Source organism: Euphorbia lathyris, chromosome 3, assembly GCF_963576675.1.
Source record: "Euphorbia lathyris chromosome 3, ddEupLath1.1, whole genome shotgun sequence".
Classification (NCBI taxonomy): Eukaryota; Viridiplantae; Streptophyta; class Magnoliopsida; order Malpighiales; family Euphorbiaceae; genus Euphorbia; species Euphorbia lathyris.
In genome coordinates, this window is record NC_088912.1 from 92,798,014 (window position 1) to 92,821,956 (window position 23,943).

At 35.8% G+C, this 23,943-nt stretch overlaps 3 protein-coding genes across 10 annotated transcripts; all 3 read right to left on the minus strand.

Annotated features, from left to right (window-relative positions):
* Positions 1-420: 420 nt before the first annotated feature.
* LOC136224654 (transcription termination factor MTERF8, chloroplastic-like) lies at positions 421-5,297 on the minus strand. Of its 3 annotated transcripts, none has more exons than XM_066013045.1 (2): positions 4,083-5,297; positions 421-1,447 (listed from the first exon to the last, which is right to left on the minus strand). In XM_066013045.1, the coding sequence occupies exons 1-2, from the start codon at positions 5,223-5,225 to the stop codon at positions 1,265-1,267; spliced, it is 1,326 nt and encodes a 441-aa protein (XP_065869117.1). In that variant the 5' UTR covers positions 5,226-5,297; the 3' UTR covers positions 421-1,264. The 3 variants fall into 3 exon arrangements, with proteins under 3 accessions (XP_065869117.1, XP_065869119.1, XP_065869118.1); XM_066013047.1 differs by having other exon boundaries at positions 421-1,453; XM_066013046.1 differs by having other exon boundaries at positions 421-2,732.
* A 3,814-nt stretch (positions 5,298-9,111) lies between these two features.
* Positions 9,112-12,666, minus strand: LOC136224927 (transcription termination factor MTEF1, chloroplastic-like). 2 transcript variants are annotated; one of them, XR_010686691.1, is made up of 3 exons: positions 11,336-12,665; positions 9,794-9,931; positions 9,112-9,692 (listed from the first exon to the last, which is right to left on the minus strand). XR_010686691.1 is itself a non-coding variant. In XM_066013352.1 (2 exons), the coding sequence occupies exons 1-2, from the start codon at positions 11,921-11,923 to the stop codon at positions 9,848-9,850; spliced, it is 672 nt and encodes a 223-aa protein (XP_065869424.1). In that variant the 5' UTR covers positions 11,924-12,666; the 3' UTR covers positions 9,112-9,847. The 2 variants fall into 2 exon arrangements, 1 of the variants encoding a protein (XP_065869424.1); XM_066013352.1 differs by having other exon boundaries at positions 9,112-9,931; positions 11,336-12,666.
* Positions 12,667-18,346: 5,680 nt separating this feature from the next.
* LOC136223609 (transcription termination factor MTERF8, chloroplastic-like) lies at positions 18,347-23,018 on the minus strand. Of its 5 annotated transcripts, XM_066011711.1 has the most exons (3): positions 22,350-23,018; positions 21,565-22,247; positions 18,347-18,942 (listed from the first exon to the last, which is right to left on the minus strand). In XM_066011711.1, exons 1-3 carry the CDS (start codon positions 22,702-22,704, stop codon positions 18,778-18,780), a joined length of 1,203 nt encoding a protein of 400 aa, XP_065867783.1. In that variant the 5' UTR covers positions 22,705-23,018; the 3' UTR covers positions 18,347-18,777. The 5 variants fall into 5 exon arrangements, with proteins under 5 accessions (XP_065867783.1, XP_065867782.1, XP_065867784.1 ...); XM_066011710.1 differs by having other exon boundaries at positions 21,565-23,018; XM_066011712.1 differs by having other exon boundaries at positions 18,347-18,957; positions 21,565-23,018.
* Positions 23,019-23,943: the final 925 nt, after the last annotated feature.

Consider the following 23,943-nt stretch of genomic DNA (forward strand, 5'->3'; position numbering starts at 1 on the left):
GTATTCTCTAATATTACAACCACAATACCCCGATCTTGATTGTTTTACTTTTTTTAAGACGCGTGCAATACATTTTCCGCATTTAACTTACTTTTTTACAACCGAGTGATCAATTAATTATGTTTTACGCAAATTCAGGGGGCTAACTGAACATTTTATGCAAGTTCATGGGGCTATCGAGACACTTTGAAAGTTCAGGGGACCAATCAACCATTTTGGACAAGTTCAGTAGGCAAATGAAGTATTAAGCCACCACCTTATTATTCTAACACATGGCTAGTGATGGAGGAGTGCATAAGAGACTTTGAAAAGAGCAAAATCATAATTTATTCACAAAATCATAAGTCAGGGACGTAAACATCAACAACAAAGAGCAAATCACTCTTTCATCTTAGACATGAAGTTTTAACACAAATCCCATCAAACATTAAAAACATATGAAAAATAACAGCAAAGGTATAGGTATATGCAGAATGTGCTATTGAGGGGTCAATGAAATAAAAGATCAGAGGCTCACTCCACCAAAATCGGAATTATCAGGGGCCCTTAAATAAATTATTAAGTTGCACAGTTGCTTTTCAATATATACCATTATCTGAGGAGCAGTGCAGAAGAGACTTGGAAAGAGACTTGGAAAGGTACAAAATCAAAATGATTAGGGGCCTCGGGATGCTTTTTGCTTTCAAATATTATAATTGGCATTGGATATAGGAAATGGTAGCAGGAAGAAATAAATTGATCTTTCCTCTCTTCAAATAACACAAATAACTGATAGTTGTAGGTTGTAAGAATTAGAAATCACCTCCAAGCCAAAAATGCAAACTTTGATTGATCATTATCTCAATGCTCTGCTAGGAGCTTCTACCCTTCATAACGAAATCAATTAATAAAGAGAAATGAATCTGCAGGTAACAGAAAATAAATAACTAGCCTACTCACTGGTCTGCAATCCACAAAAGAACAAAAAGAAACCACATCTAATCCCTAGAACAACCGAAGGAACCCAACTAAACTCGAGGACAACCAGAATTAATTCCTCATGAATTAATTAGCTATTGATTTTCTAAGACACTATAAGTACATTATTAGAGGAATTCCAAAATTAAAGTGTAAGCAAAGTAAAAGAATTCAAGCACATAGAAGATATCCGACAGCTCATCTCATTTGCTGACACAAGTTTATGCATACAGTCTTGGAATACAAAAACTTCATATTTGGAAAAGTTACCTTGTCTGTGCTGGTCTGCTCATGTGGCTATGGCAATTCAAAACACAGAACAAGAAGATGTATTTCTCACTGAGTTCAAGAACACCAACTTGCATTTCTGGGTGAGTAATGGAGTTAAACAAACAGTCGAAAACAATTCCAATGCCCGTTTATCATTTCTGTGAAACACTCTGTTGATGTTATCATCTCTATCCCACATTCTCTGTTCCCTGTTTCTTTGCTATAACTTAGCAGAAAATGTAACAAGGTTATTCGTTCTGATTCAATTAAGATTTAAGCTTTTCTTTTATACATTTGGACTGAGAATTCAAGTCCCATTTACAGGAAAAAAATTCTCTAAAATCCAAAATGTACAGTTTTGACCGAATAAAGCCGCTCGGCTCTAATAGACCCGGTTGGCTCTATTAAAGCCGGTCAGCTCTATATTTCCAGTCATGTGTACAATTTTAACCATTTTCTAAATTTTCCGACGCATCCCCGTTCCCGTCTATTGATACAACAAATTTTCCTGTCGGTTGGCTCTATATATAGTCGGCTCATCTCTATTTCGACTAGAAATAGACTCGAGAAATGGGAAATGCATTTCGTAAAAATCTGAAATAAATTGTAAATGCATTTTCATGATGAATTAGAGGGGGTGGTAACTTGTTTTTTCTTTTTTAAATGAATAAAAAAGTTCCGAGCCCCTTCCCACTCTAGTCTTAGGAGGAAAAAGCAGTGTTTTGGGACTTTTCACATTCTGATTCAATTAAGATTTAAGCTTTTCTTGCACGATAAGTGAAAGAAAAGCCTCGTTAATAGAGCTTGAATGGAGGGAAGATTCCAAACAACTCGTGCACAAGCTCATGCTTGCAACTAGGAAATCAAATATCTTTAGAAGCTTAAGAATTTAGATGAAAGGTAGGGAGTAATAACAATTACCAAATTACTGTAGTCATGGCAACACAACAATAGAAATCATCATTGTATTCAATTGAATTTAATAATCAGCCCACCAAAACCATAATCAGCGAAGTTAAGACTAATTCTGCTTCGCCAAAGAAATATGAATCCATTTTCAAAGCAAAACTTCTTCTTCATGGAGCACCGAGCTTTTGGCTTCCTCCATACCAAGATAAAACTCCAACAAACCAGGGACTTCATCTATGAATTGATCAATATATTTGTCATGGAAATTCTTCTCACCTATTGTTATGGGCGTTGGCTTCTTGATCCCTTTTATCAGCTTCTTTGACTCCAAAACCCCCTTCAAAACATGATACCTCGGACGAACTCTTTTTTCAATCGAATACCCATGTAGAGTAGGACGTACAATTATAGCTTGACGCTCCAACTTCATAGTATTAAAGTAGAAATGCAATGTGTTCCTAATGTTCTCCTCTGAGAAAGCTAAACAATGTGGATGTTGCTTGAAAGCTTTTAGAACATCATCCTCACTAAATCCCATACTCTTCATCATCTCGATTTTCTTCTTCCAAGTTGACTCACTCATTTGTATCATCATTCTAAAATATGTAAGAACACTGTATCAATAGATTTAAAGCCCAGATTTTTCAGCACTAATCACCTTTCCAGGATTTAGGAATAAACATCTTGGCTGCAAAGTTAGGAACCTCTCCACAACATGAGCAGATACTCCCTCTTTCATTAAAACATCAAGATTTTGTTCTAATAGAATCTCCGAATTCTTACTCAATAACAATGGAGCGCGCTTAACAGCCACTAGAAATTTCTAACCACTATCTAAAACAACCTCAAGCATCGGATACAGTTTGATTCAGGAAACTATAAGACATTTCCATAATATCCGGATTTGACAAAATGACATGGGGAAGTAGCTCACCTTCAATGCCAATTTTCACGAGGTACTAAAATTTGGGTTTGATATTGTCGTAAATTCTTCTATTGAGAACTTGAGGGCATTCCACGATCAATTGGGCCATATGGGTGTCGTTGAAAAGATGAGATTTAAGGAGTTGAAGTACAAATTGAGGGTTTTGTGAAGTCTTCCCGCAGAGAAAGAGAATATTTTGGATAAATTGAAGTGTGCATCACTACAAACAAGTCAAAGGGACGACTAGATCACTGTAAGCAAGTTCAACGGGCTAATAGGTCATTTTAAGAAAGTTCAAGGAGTCAATAGGTTACTTTAAGCAACTTTAAAGGGTAAACACAAAATTTTGAAAATATAAGGGAACAGTGAATGCGTTTGTGATTTGTTTAGTATTCATCTTATCAATTCAATTATATATTTCCTATTTCTTTTGAGTTCGGTTTTTTCGATTCTATCAGGGGTACAACAAATACCCTACAGATGAAGATGAAGGGGTGAGCAGAGGTGGAACCACCCTTCCCAACAGCCAAGGATGACACCTTAACCACCCCTATAAGGGTGAGCAGGGGTGGAACCATCTCTATAAGGACTGGTTTCCAACGGCCAAGGGTACACAGGCACTCTCTAGGTCCAAATAAGAGTCCCATTTTAAGGGTTAAGTTACCTGAGCCCAAAATTACTCTAAGTTGAAAATACAAAACAAGTAGAAGAAAATAATTTGTTTCGACACCATTACTCAACATTTGATTTTGTGAGTAGTAAAAATTACCAAAATTGTAATTTGTTGTCTTTTCTAACAAGCAGTGCAAGTGAGGTGTTATACCACCATTCTGCACTTCGCCAGATTTCCAAGTTAATGAAGCTCACGCTCATAATGACTCAAATCAAAGAGAGATTTTCTTTCAATACTAATATTATTTGAAACATAAATTAACCCACCAAAACCATAATTAGTGAAGTTAAGAATACTTAGGATTATCCATACAACTATAATCTATTTTCATTGCAAATGAAAACTTACTTCTTCTGAATCGAGCACCAAGCCATTGGCTTCCTTCACACCAAGATAAAACTCCAACAAACCAGGGACTTCATCTATGAACTGATCAATATATTTGGCCCGGAATTTCTTCTCACCTATCCTTAAGATCTGTAACTTCTTGTACCCTTTTATCAGCTTCTTTGACTCCAAAACCTTCAAAACATGATACCTTGGACGAACTCTTGTTTCAATTGAATACCCAAGTAGATTGGGATGTACAATTATAGTTTGAGGCTCCAACTTCATAGTATTAAAGTAGAAATGCAATGTCTTCCTAATGTTCTCCTCAGAGTAAGCTAAACATTGTGGAAACCGCTTGAAAGCTTTTAGAATATCGTCCTCACTAAATCCCATACTCTTCATCACCTCAATTTTCTTCTTCCAAGTTGACTCACTCATTTGTATCATCACTCTAAAAACTTGTATGAACATTGTATCAGTAGTTTCAAAGCCCAGATTTTTAACAGAATTCACAGTATTAATCAACCTTTCAGGACTTTGGAGTATAACTCTTGGCTGCAAAATTAGTAACCTCTCCACAACATGAGCAGGCACTCCCTCTTTCATTAAAGCATCAACCTTTGGTTGCAATATAATCTTTAAATTTTTACCCAATAACCATGATGCGCGCTTCACAGACACAAGCAATTTCTCATCACTATCTAAAAACAACCTCAAGAACTGAACAGACTGTTTGATTCGGGAAACTAAAGACATTTCCAACATATGCGGATTAGACAAAATGATCTGGGGAAGTAGCTCACCTTCAAAGCCAATTTTGACGAGGTACTCAAATTTGGGTTTGAGATTGTCGTGAATTCTGCAATTGAGAACTCGAGGCAATTTCACAATTAATTGAGCGACATGGCTATCGCTGAAATGATGAGATTTGAGGAGTTGAAGTACAGATTGAGGGTTTTGTGGAGTCTTGTCGTTGAGCTGAAACTTGCTGGAGACAGATAGAGCTGATTTTAACGAAAGGCCACATGAATTGATGAGGAAATCAACAGTAAACGATGGTGAAGAAGTTGCGGCGGTGGTGGGTAATGGTGGACCAGAAGAATGAAGAAAACGTAATCGAAGGTGAGGGAACATGACATTTCTAATGAAATGATTAGCCATTAATGCGAATTGAGAAGCTAAGAACTAAGAATGGATGAGAATCTAAAGCAGAAACTAGGGTTCAACTCAGCCTATTCAATTTCAAGATGGGGGAAATCTTATATTCGAATATATTTAACATACGGTTAAGTTATAAATTTAGTCCACTAACTTTTTTTTTTTTTTTTAGTCTATATCTATAAAACAATTCAATCTCAATTTAAAAATTAATTAATTAATTAACCTCTATATCTATAAATAAATAGCTATTGCGATTAGGATTCACATACATTCTGATTTCGATTCCGAAGTTTCAACCAAACGATCCTTAACATATGCATCACTTATTAGTAACAGATAACAACTATATGAATGAACGTGAATTTTAATTTATATTATATTTTGTACAAGCTGGATAAAAAAATCAAAATATTTAATCAAATTTAAAAATATTAATCCCCACTTCTATTATTAAGGGAATAAGGTGCAAAAAAATACTCCATTAGGTTTACATCTAGGAGCTATTTTACCCCAACGTCTAAAATAGTACAATTTCACCTTTAACGTGGGCAACTAAGACTGAGTGCGTGGTCTTTTAGATTTCTATCTGCTGCGGGGTAAGGAAGTGCTAATTAAGGCTGTTGCACAGGCTCTGCCAACTTTTGTATGAGTGTCTTTAAACTGCCCAAATCCCTTTGTCTGGATTTGGAGAAGATAATGAATTCCTTTTGGTGGGGTATGAAACCAGGGGGTAGGAGATCGATTCATTGGCAGAGTTGGGACAGACTTTGCATGGATAAGAGAGATGGAGGCTTGGGCTTTAGGAGCCTCCAAAAATTCAAGCTTGCCTTATTAGGCAAACAGGCTTGGAAGTTGATGGTTACTCCAAATTTTTTAGTGGGTAGAATGTTCAAAGGTAAATATTTTCCTAGAGACCTTTTTCTTTCCTCCAAATTGGGCAATAATCCTAGTTTTGTTTGGACGAGTGTTTGGAGAGCCATTGAGGTGTTGAGACTGGGAGTTCGTTGGAGAATTGGGGATGGTAAGTCAATATATGTGTGGAAAGACCCATTGGTAAATACTATGGGCCCATTTATGGTCCTGGGAGATGCTGTTATGCAGCAGGATGATACAAAAGTGGCTGACCTGTTTATTCAAGGTAGGAAAATCTGGGATAGAGGGAAGGTGAAGGATTTGTTGACCGAGGCAGATGCCAGAATTGTGTGTAGGATGTTGTTGCCAATTAGAGAAGTAGAAGATGGACCAATGTGGAATTTTACCAAAAATGGCATGTATACAAGTAAATCGGGCTATAGAGCGCTTTGTGATGATTATGGTGGCGAGAATCAGGATGATGGGTGGAGTAGAATTTGGAAGATGCACGTTCCTCCAAAAGTTAGAATGTTTGTATGGAAGTTAGCCTCGGGTTGTGTGGCTACTAGACATAGATTGGCAGGGATGGGGTTGTCAATCCCAACGCAGTGTTCTTTCTGTCATTCTGATACTGAGCATGATCATCACCTCTTTGTGGATTGTGTATACGCCCAGGAATGTTGGAACCTATCCGGGATCAATACGGATGTATTCCAACCTGATTATCTAACGAGTTCTATTTTGCAGGTACTGTTGTCCAATAATCAAGACACCATAACCAAGGTGGCAATGACGCTTTGGGTAATTTGGAACCAAAGGAATCAGATAGTGTGGGAGAGCAAAGTCCAATTACCAGAAACGGTGATCTCTCTTGCGGGTAACTACCTTGCTGCTTGGCGTCAGTCTCAGTCGAAGAACCTTCCGTTTGCTGTCCGACATCCTTCCACGCCCTCAGCGGATCACTCCGATTCTGTCACCGTACAAAACCGCCCAACCCCAGCACCTCAGGCAAGTGTCGCGGTTCCTGTCCGCCCTGTTGCGCAGCGCCTGCTGCCCACTGCCATCACCGAAGACGCAAACAGCAACTGTCAGCTACGGCCAGCGCCAAACGCAACTGCAGGCACTGCTGCCCATCATCACGAGCACACGACGCGGGTGGCAGCGACACAGGTACGACATATTAGTTGGTCTCGCCCCCATTTGGGTTTTGCCAAATGCAATTGTGATGCGGCTACCTTTAAAGCTGAGTCTCGGAGTGGGGTGGGAGCTCTACTTAGATCCTCCGATGGGTCCTTCATGGCTTGTCGTAGTCGCCTAATCCCAATTATCGATGACATTAAGGAAGCTGAAGCGTTAGCTCTACGTGATGCATTGCATTGGTGTGTTTATCTTAATTGTATTAATGTTTTGTTTGAAAGTGACTCGTTGATTGTGGTTAATAGTGTCAAATTTGTTGATCCAGACTTGTCTGTTTATGGGTCAATTATTCAGGATTGTAAGGCTTTGTTAAGTAGTCGACATGATTATAAAGTGTCTTTTTCTCCACGCCTAGCGAACAGGGGCGCTCATGTTGTTGCACGACATGCCTTGTCCAATGCTAACGAGTTCGTATCTTTTTCTGCCCCAGTTTGGTTGCAGAAGACTACTGTTGCTGATTCGGTTTAAGGAATGAATATCATTTTGTTTCAAAAAAAACGTGGGCAACTAAGATCAATTTTACCTTAATGTTGACAAGTTAGGTTAAATTCAGACAACATTCTACAATACAATACAGACTTTTTTATTCTTTATTCTACAAAAAAAAAAATCATATTTTTCAGATTTAATAATTGAATTAGATATTAATATTTTTAAATTCGGTGAAATTTTTGAAATTTTTTTGTCCAACTCGTACAAATACTGTATATTTAAAAAAATGATTTTTTTTCACATCTAATTGTATGTTTGTGATCTGTTACTAATTAGTGATAAAATAAAGCATATATATATAATGTATAGATGGCCAGATTCATGATTAAGAAAACAATTTGATTAATTATTTTTCAAATTTACCCAACTTATCAACGTTAGGGGTAAAATTGCTCTTGACTGCCAATGCTAGGAGTAAAATTATTCTTGATTGTAAACGTTAGAGGTATTTTACACCTTATCCTATTATTAAATTATAAAAAATGTGAAATCTTTTTTTTTTATTTCCCACTTATAGACTACTTGTGCAGAGTAAATAATAAATATCTCTGTTTTATAAGGATATATAAAATTGATCCAACTTTATGTTAGGGGTAAAACTATTCTTAGCTATCAAGTTAAGGATAAAAATTGCACAATTTTAAACTTTAGTATAAAATTGCTTCTAACCGTCAATATATGAATATTTTTACCCCTTATCTAAAAAAAATCAATGCACAATCCTTAATCTACTAAGGGTATCAACCAACACCGTGTAATCACTCCTGTAGAATAGAAAACATATCACTATGGAAAAATTACCAGTATATTAACCAAATTTTATGTTCAAAATTACTCATTTTAATTATTAAAGACTTAATGAACCAAAAAAATGAAAAATCAGAACCTAATAATGTTTTTTGTCTTGTATTTTTCCCTTTACAATATGCATTGATTAAATATAAATTTTTATTCAAATTTCCAAGCCATTTATAATGAAAAAAAAGTTTGGACATTTTATTAGTGGCTTAATACATCTTTAGTCCATATACTTGTCAAAAAATTCAAATGTCTCGTATACTTCGAAAAAGTTTTATTTACCCTTCGAACTTGCTTAAAATAACCAATTGATTCAACAGATTGTGGCAAAAACACAACCACACTTGGCATTTGTTTTTGGACCAATCGCAACATAAGAATGTTCTAACTCCTTTAACAAATTGTTTATATTTAATACATGTAAATTTTGTGTTTGTACTTGTTGGTAAAGTTTACAAGAAATATAGTAAAACAAGTTTCCATCCTACTTATTTAATTTTGTCTAGCAAATTTACCGTAGCTTCCGATGAACTTTTGGTAGTAACCTATCAAATCCTCAAAAAAAAAAAAAAAAAAACAAACAAACAAACAAATTCATTACTTGTATAATAAGAATAAGGTCTAAATTTGCATCTAACATTTTTGGAAAGTGAAAATATACCTCTAACATAAGAAATCGTAAAATGTCCGCAACGTTTACAACGTAGAGTAATTTTGGACCAAGTTAGCCTTTGATTTCACCCATATGGGCTAGGCTTAAAAAATTGATGCTCTACTCAAATTAAGAGTACCCCATTTTGACCTTAAACTAAGACTTCAAAAATATAGTGTCCACATATAAAGATAGAGGGGTGAGAAGAGACAGAATCACTCATATATAATTAGCCAAATAAACAACCAACACCAAATCCCTAGACAACAAAATTACTTCCTCAACAACTTACTAGCTAAGCGCATAGACAAGGAGGCTTGAGGATGCCCCGACGGGTGTCGAAACCATCAAGCAAAGGCGGGGTGCATCCTCAAAACAATCTATCAGGCAACCTAGCCTTGGGATGGACTGCCTTAGTCGGTCTCCCCTCCCTCGTTCCATGAAAACACCAAAAATCTCCTTCCAATCAGTCACACCTTTAATATTCAGCATTGTCAAACATGAATGCTCAACGAACAATTATAATCAAACATCGTGATCAAATATTATAACTGGGTTTGGATATAGGAAATGTTACCAGGAAGAACTACATTGATTTTCTCCTCTCTTCAAACAACTATAGTTGTCGGAATTAGAAATCACCTTCAAGCCATGGCGATTCTCTTCTCTTCTCTTCTCTTAGGACAGAAAGCATACCTTTAAGAATCGCAAGTTCCTGTGTAGACAAGAGTTTGCTGACACAAGCTTATGCATACAATCTCGGAATACAAAAACTTCACCTTTGTCCATTAGAACATTTAGCTTGTCAATTCTGGTACGCACACTCATATTCCTATCTATGGCAATTCAAAACACAGAACAGAATGATGTATTTCTCACTTCTACCACTATTTGCACAACTATGCTTATGTTCTCCAAGAATCAAGGAGAAAGCACATAGTCCCTTGGACAATCAATCAGTGAAGATCCCAAACAACTAAAATCCCATTTGCACTCAGAGAAACCATTTAATCCATGTAACCCATTTGTAACTTGATCAAACTAAATTCCATTTTTTGACATCCTTATTAACAGCCACGCATCCATCAAGCCATTGAATGATTTCATTAAGACATAAATCCCATTAAAACATTAAAAAATATAAAATATATTATACAAGTAACAAAACCTATATTTCCACTCTCTTCCTTTCTGTTCCTCTGCTGTAACTTGTTGTACATATAGCAGCAATTGTAACAAGATTACTTGATTCTGATTCTATCAAGATTTAAGCTTTTCTTTTATACATGCAAACTTTTCCTGTAAAGTTATTGTGGTTGTGGAAGTTCAATTTTACTCTCATAATACAAAATACTCTAATTTCACTCCCCAAGGTAGAAACTTGGGTCATAAACCGAATCAAATAAAACCGAACTGAACAAAGAGGCATTTTGAAACCAACACTTTTTTATCGGACTATCACATGGTATTGAGCAACCCATAGAATAGAAAACAAATCACTAACCCGGTCACTGTTCTGAGTATTTCTTTCAGTTGATCCAAATATCAATAGAGGGCTATTGAGAATTTAGAAGAAAGGTAGGGAGTAATAACAATTACCAAATTATTGTAGTCATGGAAACAGAGCAATTGAAAGCATCATGAGAATTAGATAAGTTTTCCTAAATGAAAATTCAAAATTTGCACACTTTAACAAAACAAGTAAAAGAAGGTAATTTCTGTTGAGTTCAGCACCAATTATCATTCATATATTAAATAAAACAGTGATTACAAACATGAACTATTTACTAGTGATGGGGGGTATGCATCCTACAAAAATCTGATTCATTCTGCACTTTGCCATATTTCACAGTCAATGACCTCAAATAGGTTTTTCTTTTGGTTAGAAAATAAAGAAATCAACACCTAATATCTAATAACATCCATTGAATTTATCATACAATCAGCAGCATGTTTTGCTTCAATTTTAGTTAGTCTCAAATCAGTTCCCAAAATAACATCCATTGAATTCAATACTAATATCATGTGAAACACAAATTAGCCCACCAAAACCATTATTAGTAAAGTTAAGACTATCCAAAGAACTATTTAGCTATTTTAATTGCAAAGGAAAACTTACTTCTTCTCCATCGAGCACCGAGCTTTTGCCTTCCTTGATACCAAGATAGAACTCCAACAACCCAGGGAGTTCATCTATAAATTGATCAATATATTTCTCCCGAAAATTCTTCTCACTTATCACTAAGTGCTTAAACTCCTTCATCCCTTTTATCAGCTTCTTTGACTCCAAAACCTTCAAAACATGATATCTGGGACGAACTCTTTTTTCAGTAGAAAACCCAAGTAGATTGGGATTTACAATTATAGTTTGATGCTCCAACTTCATAGTATTAAAGTAGAAATTCAGTGTCTTCCTAATGTTCTCCTCTGAGTAACCTAAAGATTGTGGAAATCGCTTGAAAGTTTTTAGAATATCGTCCTCACTAAATCCCATACTTTTCATCACCTCAATTTTCTTCTTCCAAGTTGACTCACTCATTTGTATTATCACTCTAAAAACATGTACGAACATTGTATCAGTAGTTTCAAAGCCCAGATTTTTAACAAAATTCACAGCATTAATCAACCTTTCAGGATTTTGGAAGATAGATCTTGGATGCAAGGTTAGAAACCTCTCCACAACATGAGCAGGAACTGCCTCTTTCATTAAAGCATCAACATTTGGTTGCAATAGAATCTTCAACTTTTTAATCAATAACCATGGTGCGCGCTTAACAACCACCAGAACTTTCTCATCACTATCTAAAAACAACCTCAAGAACTGAACAGCCGGTTTGATTTGAGAAGCTAAAGAGACTCTGGTAATATCCGGATTAGACAAAATGATATGGGGAAGTAGCTCACCTTCAAATCCAATTTTGACGAGGTACTCAAATTTGGGTTTGAGATTGTTGTGAATTCTGCAATTGAGAACTTGAGGCCGTTTCACGATCAATTGGGCGACATGGTGTCGCTGAAATGATGAGATTTAAAGAGTTGAAGTACGGATTGAGGCTTTTGTGGAGTCTTGTGGTTGAGCTGAAACTTGTTGGAGACAGATAGAGCCGATTTAAACGAAAGGCCACATGAATTGATGAGGAAATCAACAGTAAAAGATGGTGAAGAAGTTGCAGTTGTGATGGGTAATGGTGGAACAGAAGAAAGCGTTGAAGAAGAATGAAGAAAACGTAATCTAATGAAATGATTAGCCATTAATGCGAATTGAGAAGCTAAGAACTGAGAACGGATGAGGATCTAAAGCAGAAACTAGGGTTCAGCTCAGCCACCGTCTTCCTATTCAATTTCAGGATGGTAATTTAAGATTTGATATTGAATCATACTTTGGTTTATTTGCTTTGGTAACTCTTGTTCTCAATCTTTCTACTTGTGCAAAAAACCATAGAAAATCATTTTAATTGATTTTCTAATTTACCAGTTTAAGTTACGAGTATAATGAAAAATAAGTTTCAAAATAAAAATAAAAGAAAAATAGCTACAAACTGATTTAATGTTATAGTGAGAAATAAATTAATTATAGATAATTTTTATAACTGGAAAGAGCATTGAGCTCTATTCTGATAAATTATGAACAAGGTTGCAAGAAATATTACATGCCAGCTGGACGGAGACGAAGATGAATAGGAAATTAATTGGATTTGTATTTTTTAGGTAATAAAAAAATATGTATTATAATATCTAAAAATCATAATATAAAATGATTTAATATAAAATAATTATTTATATTTATAATATATATTTTAAATTGTGCCAGTAATAAATTTTAATAATATTATTATTGAAACAATTCAAACAACTAAAATTATGATATAAATTATAATATTTTTAAAGTCTTAAATCATATCTTAAAAAAAGCCGAATAAATTTTTTGGTTTTTTTCTTTAACACTAGTTATGAATAACATAATTAATTTTAGTCTATTTATTATGTGATAAAAGAAAATTATTAAAAATTTGAGCCAGTATGAGAAAGTCCTTCATTCACCGTGTCAATTAAATAATTATTAAACCAATCTATTCAAATTTTTCGTTAAACAATGATAAATGCGATCTTGCGAATAAAAAAATGTTAGCGATAAAATTTACAATTTTATACATTAAGAATAAATTTACGCTTCTCCAAACATAATAAAAACATATTGACCTGCATTCCAAATTTTTCTTTATGAATCTGAAAATTATAAGATGCAATTTTATTTCTAATTAATTTCAATAACAAAAGAGAAAAATATTACAATCCTAATTACTATTTTTTTTAAATGAAATTGGAGCTTTATTCAATATGTGTAACAATGTCTTGCATTAAAGCTACATCCAACCAATAAGGTAAAACTAAACTATCAAGACCAACATTGGAAAGTGAATGTTATGCAATTGCATGAACAATACCATTCGCCAATCTGTAAATCCTTATCAAAACTGGCTCAATCCATTCGAGAATTTTAAGGAGTTTCAGACCTTTTTTTCATCTGCACTCCAAGTGTTTGATGAAATTCCTCAGAGGAAATTAGAGCCATCAAATTCCAGTTTGCAAGGAAAAACTGAAAATGTGTTGGACTTTCCTTCTCTAAGGAAGGGGGTCACTGTTGAAAAAGAGGGTCAGTTTGAAGCTCTGCAAACTTCAAATGGAAAATGTAAGCTCCTCCATTACGGAGTCATACTCTCTACCATGTCTCATCATTCCTTTAGATACTGAATCCAATATATTGAGATATCTTATTACCTTCTAGCATTGCAAGCAGCCCTTAGCCAAGGCAAATATGATAGGGAAGAATTACAACCTAAACCACCATTCAAATCCTTAATAACAACTACAATTTGGACCCGAAACAATCTGAAACCTAACCGGACTTTCACATCTCCAATCACCCATTCACTTTATGCCTAAAACACCCCAATCAAACCGAAACATCAGCTCTCAGTGTTCAACCAGAAAACTCCAGACAAATTATGTTTTGGTACCAATGTGAGCCTAGCCGCTGGTCAAACTATTGGGCCATCTTCCACTCATAGTTTTGCTGCTCTTATTGGTTTGTCATTGTCAAGGAGTGTGACTCCTTATCCTTCAATTGATGTTAAGGCTCTGAGCCTTTTGCACTACTCCAATTGGACAAGAGAGACCTTCTGCCCCTCATCATTTATTGTATCCGTTTGAAAGAGGGAAAAAGAAGCGGATGGAAGAAAACTTTGGCAAGAAGGATATCCTTGGAATTGGAGGTTTTCGAATGGATGCAACTTTCCAACATGAAGTTGAAAAACGTCTTTTGTTGTATTCCTTTATGCCAAAATTAAATGTTGCAAATAGTCTAAGCCAGAACAAGCCTGAGGAGCTTGTTTTAGTTTGGAAAACAAGGAAAAGAATGGCCTTAGGTGCGTTATGGGAGCTGGAATGCCTTCATGAGTACGAGTATTGTAATCGCAGGAATATTCCTTAGAATGTGAAAGCTGCAAATGTTTTGCTGGGATATGAATCTGTCATTCTCAAATTTTTCGTTGCATTAGGCCGTTCTGTTAATTTCATCCTTGTTATGTATGGAATTGCAGTAGCTACCTTGAGGATGCTTAGCACTATTGAATTTGGATTATCTCTTAATGAATATGGTCTTGTTAATGACAATATTGGAAGACTTATTGAGTTAGCAGGCATAAGCCACGTAATTCAAATTTTTAACGAATGCCCTTGATGTTGCTAGAAACACCACTGCTGTTATTATGAAGGGTCTTGCCATTGGCTTTGTAGCCCTTGTGTCCTCTGCCTTGTTCGGCTCCCTTGTTTGTTTGCTTCAATTTCAGCAGTAGATATGTTCATACCAAATATTTTCACTGTTTTGATTGTAGGTGCAGTCAAGGATTTTATACAGCTTTTCAACTACTTTAACTGTCATAAATTTGTCAATAAATGGAAATTGTTGATGAGAATTTTTTTCTACGGGCACTTGACAAATTTGGGCCTTTTGCAAGATTGAAGATGAAGTGGTCCAAAATAGAAAAGGAGCGATGGTAGTAGAGATATTATGCAATTTCTCCATTCAAAATAGAGTTACTTGTTGCCATTAGGAAGGAATGGTTGTGTATGAAAATGAGTTACTTGCTTTCATTGGAAAGGGAGGAGACCCACATACCATGAATGTTGATATGGCTATTGGGGTCAACACCGAGAGTACTGTTGGCGGAGGAATGATTACAACTATCAATTTTCATGTGCACTTCATAAGTCAAATGAGGAAGTTAACATGGGACATCACGAGGCCTCGACAATTGGATGTAGGATCCAATTGGGATGAAATTTTTGCATCATCACTCTTGGGGGAGTTAAAGGGCGACAAAACTAAGTGTCTAGCCTTCAATCATTATTGGTTATATTATGAGTTCAATGTTGATCACTATGGCAGTAGATTCATTCAACAACAACTCGACACAACCATAATTACTAAGAAATCAATGGGTTATCATGAATTTACGCCCCCGCCTCTTACTTTAATGACTAATGTGTTTGGTAAGCATGTAATTCATTAGTTCTTTGTAAATGGACTTCCTTCTAGGCGAAGAGAAATAGAGGGCAAGCTATCTCTTCAAGTTCTAATACTTAGCCTTCAATATATGGATGTCGAAGAGATACAAAATGCCATATAGCTGTTGATTCCAACCAGGATATTAAAATAAGTACAGAACTGAATGGCGTGGCAGAGCTGGACACTACTTGGGAGCACTCGTCTATATTGGCAGCTCGGTTCAGCCATTTGTACATTCTTGGAGACAATAATGAATTAAAGGGGGGAGTATTGTCACGACGTAGAGTAGGAATTAAAAGGGGATTAATGAGATATCATTTAGATAGTTATTTGTCTTGTTTTATTGCCTTAATAGCTATTTTGTAACCGCTGTCACGTCAGCACCAGTTTTTCCTATTTAATCTCTTCTTTAGCATTGTATGGATATTAGATGAATATTAATGAAAACTTCCTTTCTCTTCCCGTTTTGCTCTCTTCTCCACGCTCTGGGATTCTCTCCCAATCTCTCTATTTCTTCTTCTTCTTCTCTATTCTTGTCTTCTCTAAACTCTATTATGCCCTAATTACTTCTGTCAGAAATCCCTATCAGTGTGTAACAGTTGTATGTTAATAATACACAAGTGTAATTATGGTTGTAAATTAATCCTCTCTATTATTAGGTGGTAGATGGACTCTCCTTAATTAGTCCTTTTAGAGCAACTCTAGTGGTTGGAGGGTTGCACACCCTCCAACTACTCCACCTCACCAATTTCTAACAACTCTCCCCAACACAACAACTCTAACAAAAAATCTTCTCTAGTGGTTAGTCACAATCATGGATCTCACACGATATAATATTTAATTTTCTTTACTTTTAATCAATTAATATATTTTATTATAATAATAAAAATTATTAATAAATTAATATTAATTGAATAAAAAAATCTATCAATATTTAATAGAATAAATATTTATTGGCTAGGACGTTTAAGAGAAAGGAGGTCCAGCTCCTCGGCTGGAGCAAACCGAGGGAAGGCATGGTTAAGCTTAACTCTGATGGCTCTTGTTTAATCGACGGGAGAATCGCTGCAGGAGGGGTCCTGAGAGATGATGATGGCAGGTGGATCTCTGGTTTCTTTCAGAATTTGGGAATTGGATCTTCTTTCTCTGCTGAGCTTTGGGGGATATTTTCTGGCCTTAAGTTGGCTAAAAGTCTGGGGTGAAGAAGCTTCTGGTGGAGTCCGATAACCTGGAAGAGGTTAATATGATTTCAAGCAACAATGCTATTTGTCTGAATAGCCAAAATTTGATCAAAGGCATTAGAAGAATTGGAGATTCCTTTGATTGTCTTAGCTTTGCTCATATTTATAGGGAGCAAAACCGTGTTGCTGACCGGCTTGCGGTTGAAGGGCACTCAAGGATGTTGGGGCTTTCAATCCTTTCTTCTCCTCCGTTGTTCATTTCTCCTCTAGTCTTGGATGATGTAGTGGGGGTCAGGTTTCCCAGACTGATCCCGGGTTAAGCGTTTTGGCTTGTTGTTTGTTTTTTTCTTTCCTTTCCTACCAAAAAAAATAGAATAAATATTTATAATTTGAATAATTTATTTAATTGGATTTAAAAATTAATATCATAAATATAATTTATTTTCTCTTAGTTTTAATCGATTTTAATTAACAAATGTGCATTATATTAAGGAAATATATATTTGAAAAAAACGAACAAGGTAAATGCATTAAATTAAAAGGAAAACATGATCCAATTTTAGTTGACCGTGCATGTTTCTATCGCGAATTCATAAAATCCCTCGCGAGAAATAACATTAATATTTCGGTTGATATATATGAAAGAAATTCAAAAACTCAAATATGAGCATAGTGAAGCAAGGAACCCACCATTATTACTCTTTTATCTTCTCAAATTTCAAAGCCACGGCTCAAGGTTAGAAATTGTGCTCAAGGTTAGAAATTGCACTCCACGCTCCAACTACAAGTGTGTACACCATCTCGTGTTATTGGATTTCATGGGATTTGGGCTGGAAACTCGCCCAATTGAGCGACCCTCTTGCGTCTGACGACTATCACAATTCCTACTCTAATGGTTAGAAGTCTCTACAAAATTACAAACTGGTCCTTTTGGCAACCACTAGAGTTGCTCGTAATTAGCTCCTAGATAGTAGCAATCCAAGTTCAATTTTCTAGCACTCATTTTGTATAAATAGATGAAACCTTTCAATGATATGACACATTTCTTCTCTCTAAGACTGAATCCAGATTCTCTCTCTCTAAAATTGTCAATCCCTAATCGTGACAAACTTCCGGTCAATGACGGATCCAAAGGGGTTTAAGCACCCACTAGTTGCCGTAAAAGTCCATAGAAACCTTGTGAGGCGCTTCATAAAATGCATTAAGCAATAGACAACAAACACATCCATAACAACTAGAATTACTTCCTCAAGAACCCAGTAGCTATCATGTTTTACTTGAATATTCATCTAGCCTAATGTTGTAAACATTATCTGAGTGCAAAACAGAGTTTGAAAGAGAAAGAGAGCAAACTCATAGTTCATTCAGAAATTGGTACATGTAATGAAAATTGTCTCTCTTTTATTCCATAAGAAAACCAAAACATATAAGCTTCTTAAACACTTTAAATTTCAGGAAGTATTATTCATATTACAGATAACAAAGAGCAAATAACTCTTTCATGTTAGAATGTGGTATTGCCTATTGAATATCACCTAATCCTGGATGAATGAGAAATTGCAAAATGCAGGATTACCCAACATCAAAACTTGAATTGGAGTTGGATATAACTTATAAGAAATAGAAATCAGCTCCTAGCCATGGTGATTCTTTTCTCCAAAATGGCCAACTTTTAGAATCTCAAGTTCTGTCCTTTGAGAACTCGTCTCGTTTGATAACATAAGCTTATGCATACAATCTCATAATACAAAAACTTCTACCTTTGGAAAATTCAAAACACAGAACAAAATGATGTATTTCTCACTTCTACCACTATTTGCAGAAGACGAATACCGAGTTCAAGAACACCAACTTGCATTTCTGGCTGAGTAATGGAGTTAAACAGTCAAAAACAATTCTGATGAGTCTATCCAACTTTAGACGTTTCACAAACCTCTTAGAATCACTCTTCTTCACAACCCCGATACCTGATATTGGCTATGCGACAACTAACTAGTGAGATACGTAAAAAGTTAGAAACTAATAAATTATTTACCCATACATATATATATAAAAGCCAAACCAACAGGAAATACAAAAAAGTAAAAGAAGGTAATTTGTCTGTAACCCATTACTCCATAGCAGACTTTGTGAGTAGTAAATATACCAAAATTCTAATAGTCATTTGAAATGAAAGATACAGAATGAGTTGTCTGCCTTTCCTAACTAGCTGGGTAAGTGAGAGTAACTTTTAGAGTACCTAAAAACGAACACACAGCAAGTTTAATAAATGTATCATTCAAGTCAATCAAGAACCCATAAAATAGAATCCACGAAAATTCAAAACAGAAATTTCTATTCATTTTCTAATGCAGAGTCCAGATTTCTAATGGTATATAACCGAGTGGAGAGTCCAAATCAACACGGATATATATTCTAATGGTATAAATATAGAGTCCCTTCTTTTTTCCAATAACTATATATTAAGTTATTAACTTTAAAAAATTATAAAATATAATATACAAGTAACCAAACCTCTTTCCAGTTCTCAAATGCAACCTATATTTCCACTCTCTTCCTTTCTGTTTCTCTGCTCTAACTTGTACATATAGCAGCAATTGTAACAAGATTTAAGCATTTCTTTTATACATACAACTTTAGAATCTCAAATTCAAACAATCACTTTCTGATAGAAAATAGTCTAGTCCATAGTAGGAATATTCTAGAAGGGGTGAGGTGTATGGGATAAGGGTATTTCGGGTATAAGATGTTAGTACATGTGTCTAGGGTATGAGGGATTAGTACCATAAGGAAGGGTTAGGGAAGGGAGAAGGGAAGGAAGTTTTACAATGTTGTTTCGCTGCTCATTGCTGTGGCTCTACCTAGTAGAGGGAGGTTTCTCCTGGGGGATTAGAACATTCGTTCTATCCATTGTTTATCATTGTTTATCTTCTATATATCAATATATATATCAGCATTTCTCTTTTCTATTTTCATCTTGGTGTTTGAGTTCCTGTCACTTTCACTCCCCAAGGAAGTTCAATTTTACTCTCATAGTATAAAATACTCTAATTTCACTCCCCAAGGAAGAAACTTGGGTCATAAACTGAACCAAATAAAACCGAACTGAACAAAGAGGCTTTTTGGAAACCAAAACTTTTTGTATCAGACTATCACAGGGTATTGAGCAACCCATAGAATAGAAAACAAATCACTAAACCCGGTCACTGTTCTGAGTATTTCTTTCAGTTGATCCAAATATCAATAGAGGGCTATTGAGAATTTAGAAGAAAGGTAGGGAGTAATAACAATTACCAAATTATTGTAGTCATGGAAACAGAGCAATTGAAAGCATCATGAGAATTAGATAAGTTTTCCTAAAGGAAAATTCAAAATTTGCACACTTTGACTAGTGTTGAACTGATACTTGAGTTCAGCACCAATTATCATATATTAAACACTTAATACCACCCTGAACTTGTCCAAAAGCTTGATTGACCCTCTGAACTTTCAATGTGCCCCAATAGCCCCCTCAACTTGCATAAAATGTTCAGTTAGCCCCCTGAATTTGCGCAAAATGTAATCAATTGATCACTCGGTTGCAAAAAAATAAGTTAAATGCGGAAGATGTATTGCAAGCGTCTTAAAAAAAAGTAAAACAACTAAGATTGGGGATATACGGTTTTAATATTAGCGAAGACAAGTTTTATAGTTGAACAATTAATAGCTTCCTTTTTAATCTATTTTTGAACTATGTAATAACATTCTAAGATGCGTGGAATACATCTTCCGCATTTAATTTACTTTTTTTTTTTTTGCAACCGAGTGATCAATTGATTACATTTTACGCAAGTTCAAGGGGCTAACTGAACATTTTATGCAAGTTGAAGGGGCTATTGGGACACTTTAAAAGTTTAGAGGGCCAATCAAGCTTTTTGGACAAGTTCACAGAGCAAATGATGTATTAAGCCTATATTAAATAAAACAGTGATTACAAACATGCACTATTGAATATTGATGGCATGTATGTATCATATAAACATGATCTATAACACTCAAGTGAAATTGGAAAGAAAATATCAATATCATTGTATTTGGAAGAAGCAATGATATCATGATATCAACTGCTGCTGATGAGTAGCTTCTATTCATAAGAGGAGATTATCTCCTCTCCTCTCCTCTGTAATATGTCCAACAGCTCCTAAACCAATGCCATTTACTCAAAACATCACAGGGGTGACAGTATCTGACAAGCAAGCACAATTTACATAGACAACCCGATTGACACGACACAAATACGGGTCATCCTATGGAGACAAATACCACAGAGATCAACAAAATGAATATCCTGGATGCATACACACCATACTACATTAGTGATTACCTAAAGAAAGGTTTTCAGCGAAAATTATCATCCCATTAGCAGTATCTCCTATAAAGGTATAAGTATGCAACCGAGAGTTTTAAAATCAGTCCCGAAAATATATCCATTGAATTCAATAAAAATAATATTTGAAAGACAAAGTAGCCTACCAAAACCATAATTAGTGAAGTTTAAGAATACTTCTGATTACTATAGATAGAACTATTAATCTATTTTCACTGCAAAGGAAAACTTACTTCTTCTAAATCAAGCACCAAGCTTTTGCCTTCCTTCATACCAAGATAAAACTCCAACAAACTGGGGACTTCATCTATGAACTGATCAATATATTTCTCCAAAAAATTATTCTCAACTATCTTTATGAACACTATCTCCTTGATCCCTTTTATCAGCTTCTTTGACTCCAAAACCTTCAAAACATGATACCTTGGACGGACTCTTTTTTCAATTGAATACCCAAGTAGTGCGGGATTTACAATTATAGTTTCAAGCTCCAACTTCATAGTATTAAAGTAGAAATTCAATGTCTTCCTAATGTTCTCCTCAGAGTAAGCTAAAAATTGTGGAAATCGCTTGAAAGTTTTTAGAATATCCTCCTCACTAAATCCCATACTCTTCATCACCTCAATTTTCTTCTTCCAAGTTGACTCACTCATTTGTACCATCACTCTAAAAGCATGTATGAACATTGTATCAGTAGTTTCAAAGCCCAGATTTTTAAGAGTATTCACAGCATTAATCAGATTTTCAGGATTTTGGAACATAGATCTTGGATGCAAAGTTAGAAACCTCTCCACAACATGAGCAGGAACTCCCTCTTTCATTAAAGCATCAACATTTGGTTGCAATAGAATCTTGATATTGCTACTCAATAACCATGGTGCGCGCTTCACAGCCACAAGCAATTTGTCATCACTATCTAAAAACAACCTCAAGAACTGAACAGACGGTTTGATTCGGGAAACTAAAGACATTTCCAATATATGCGGATTAGACAAAATGATCCGGGGAAGTAGCTCACCTTCAAAGCCAATTTTGTCGAGGTACTCAAATTTGGGTTTGAGATTGTCGTGAATTCTGCAACTGAGAACTCGAGGCAATTTCACAATTAATTGAGCGACATGGCTATCGCTGAAATGATGAGATTTGAGGAGTTGAAGTACAGATTGAGGGTTTTGTGGAGTCTTGTCGTTGAGCTGAAACTTGTTGGAGACAGATAGAGCTGATTTTAACGAAAGGCCACATGAATTGATGAGGAAATCAACATTAAACGATGGTGAAGAAGTTGCGGCGGTGGGTAATGGTGGACCAGAAGAATGAAGAAAACGTAATCGAATGTGAGGGAACATGACATTTCTAATGACTTTATTAGCCATTAATGCGAATTCAGAAGCTAAGAAATGAGAATGGATAAGGATCTAAGGCAGAAACTAGGGTTCAGCTCAGCCACCCTCTTCCTATTCAATTTCAGGATGGTAATTTAAGATTTGAATAAGGTTGTAACTTAACGGCATGAAAGAAATAGATAGAAGTAGTTGTTTAGAATGACAGAATTGCAGAAACAGATAGAAATACGATGACAGATAGAAGAATCTTGTTTAGGGCGACAGAATTTCAGAAACAATTATGGGAAGACGAAGTTTGAAGGAGGCTATGAGTGAGAGAAAGGGAACCACCGAATTAAATTTAGGTATCTGATACCGTGTAAAACCTAAAGCCTAATTGTTAAGTATTTGTGAGTAATAATTTAGGCTTAATTAGACCTGTACATGAGTCCGGTACTCGTCCGGTCTGCTCAGATCCGTATCTTTTAGGTCGGATTTTGATAACTTGCTGGATCCGTTTTGATGTTCTTTGCCGGAGTTACCTGCAAAACAAAACCGGAGACAGGATCTCCGGGAAAACTCTCCGACGATCAAGTCAGTTTTTGTAAGGATGAGTCTATAATTTAGCAATAGCTCTGTGAGAAAAAAATGTGAACGTACCTCCTCCCTTATTCTTAAGGCCTTTTATAGGTATTTTTGGGTAACCGCCGAGGGCGGTTACTCCTTAGTGGGCCACGTTCTGAGGGCAGTTCCCCCTTTTTAGGCCATGTCCCTTTCGTGGTTTTCATGGCAACGAACGTGGTTCTGAGTGGGAGTCTTGTCGCTCCGTTTAGGAATTAGGGGCGGTTTACTCGCTGCGCCCGCTTCCTTCATTCGGGTCCCGTCCAATCTTAGCCCATGGGGCTTTAATATGGGCTGGGCTTGCGAAATGAGTATAACCCGTTTTGGGCTTCGCGGGTTATCACATGCCTCCCCCTTGGTCTAGCAAGAGCCCTTTTAGGGTCTTTTTATAGGGGACGCTTCGTCTTTGTCCGATTATTTCAAAGTTTTTTGAATTTGTGCATTTCCCCTCTTTCGTTTTCTCCGGCGTCGACCTTTTAATTCCGTTACTTCTTTTCCGGCGTTGACCTCTTAATCCCGTCACTTCACTGTGTTGTCTTTTTCATGTAAGTTTTTCTTTTCACATTTGCTCCTTGTTCGGCTTTTTGCTTCTGTTTTCCTTTTATCGATCATGTCAGACCTCGACTTCGCGCCGTTTGACGACGATTATGTCCGCGAGGTCTCTAACGA

What these genes read in the sequence shown, in the direction of transcription:
- LOC136224927 (XM_066013352.1), bottom strand. Translation starts at nt 11,923, where the DNA reads ATGAAAGAGGCAGTTCCTGCTCATGTTGTGGAGAGGTTTCTAACCTTG. An exon ending in CGGTGCTCGATGGAGAAGAA is followed by an intron (nt 9,932 to 11,335) that starts GTAAGTTTTCCT and finishes TTGTCTACACAG; the next exon opens with GAACTTGCGATTCTTAAAGG.
- LOC136223609 (XM_066011710.1), bottom strand. Translation starts at nt 22,704, where the DNA reads ATGGCTAATAAAGTCATTAGAAATGTCATGTTCCCTCACATTCGATTA. An exon ending in TGGTGCTTGATTTAGAAGAA is followed by an intron (nt 18,943 to 21,564) that starts GTAAGTTTTCCT and finishes GTTGTCGCATAG; the next exon opens with CCAATATCAGGTATCGGGGT.
- LOC136224654 (XM_066013045.1), bottom strand. Translation starts at nt 5,225, where the DNA reads ATGGCTAATCATTTCATTAGAAATGTCATGTTCCCTCACCTTCGATTA. An exon ending in TGGTGCTCGATTCAGAAGAA is followed by an intron (nt 1,448 to 4,082) that starts GTAAGTTTTCAT and finishes GCTAAGTTATAG; the next exon opens with CAAAGAAACAGGGAACAGAG.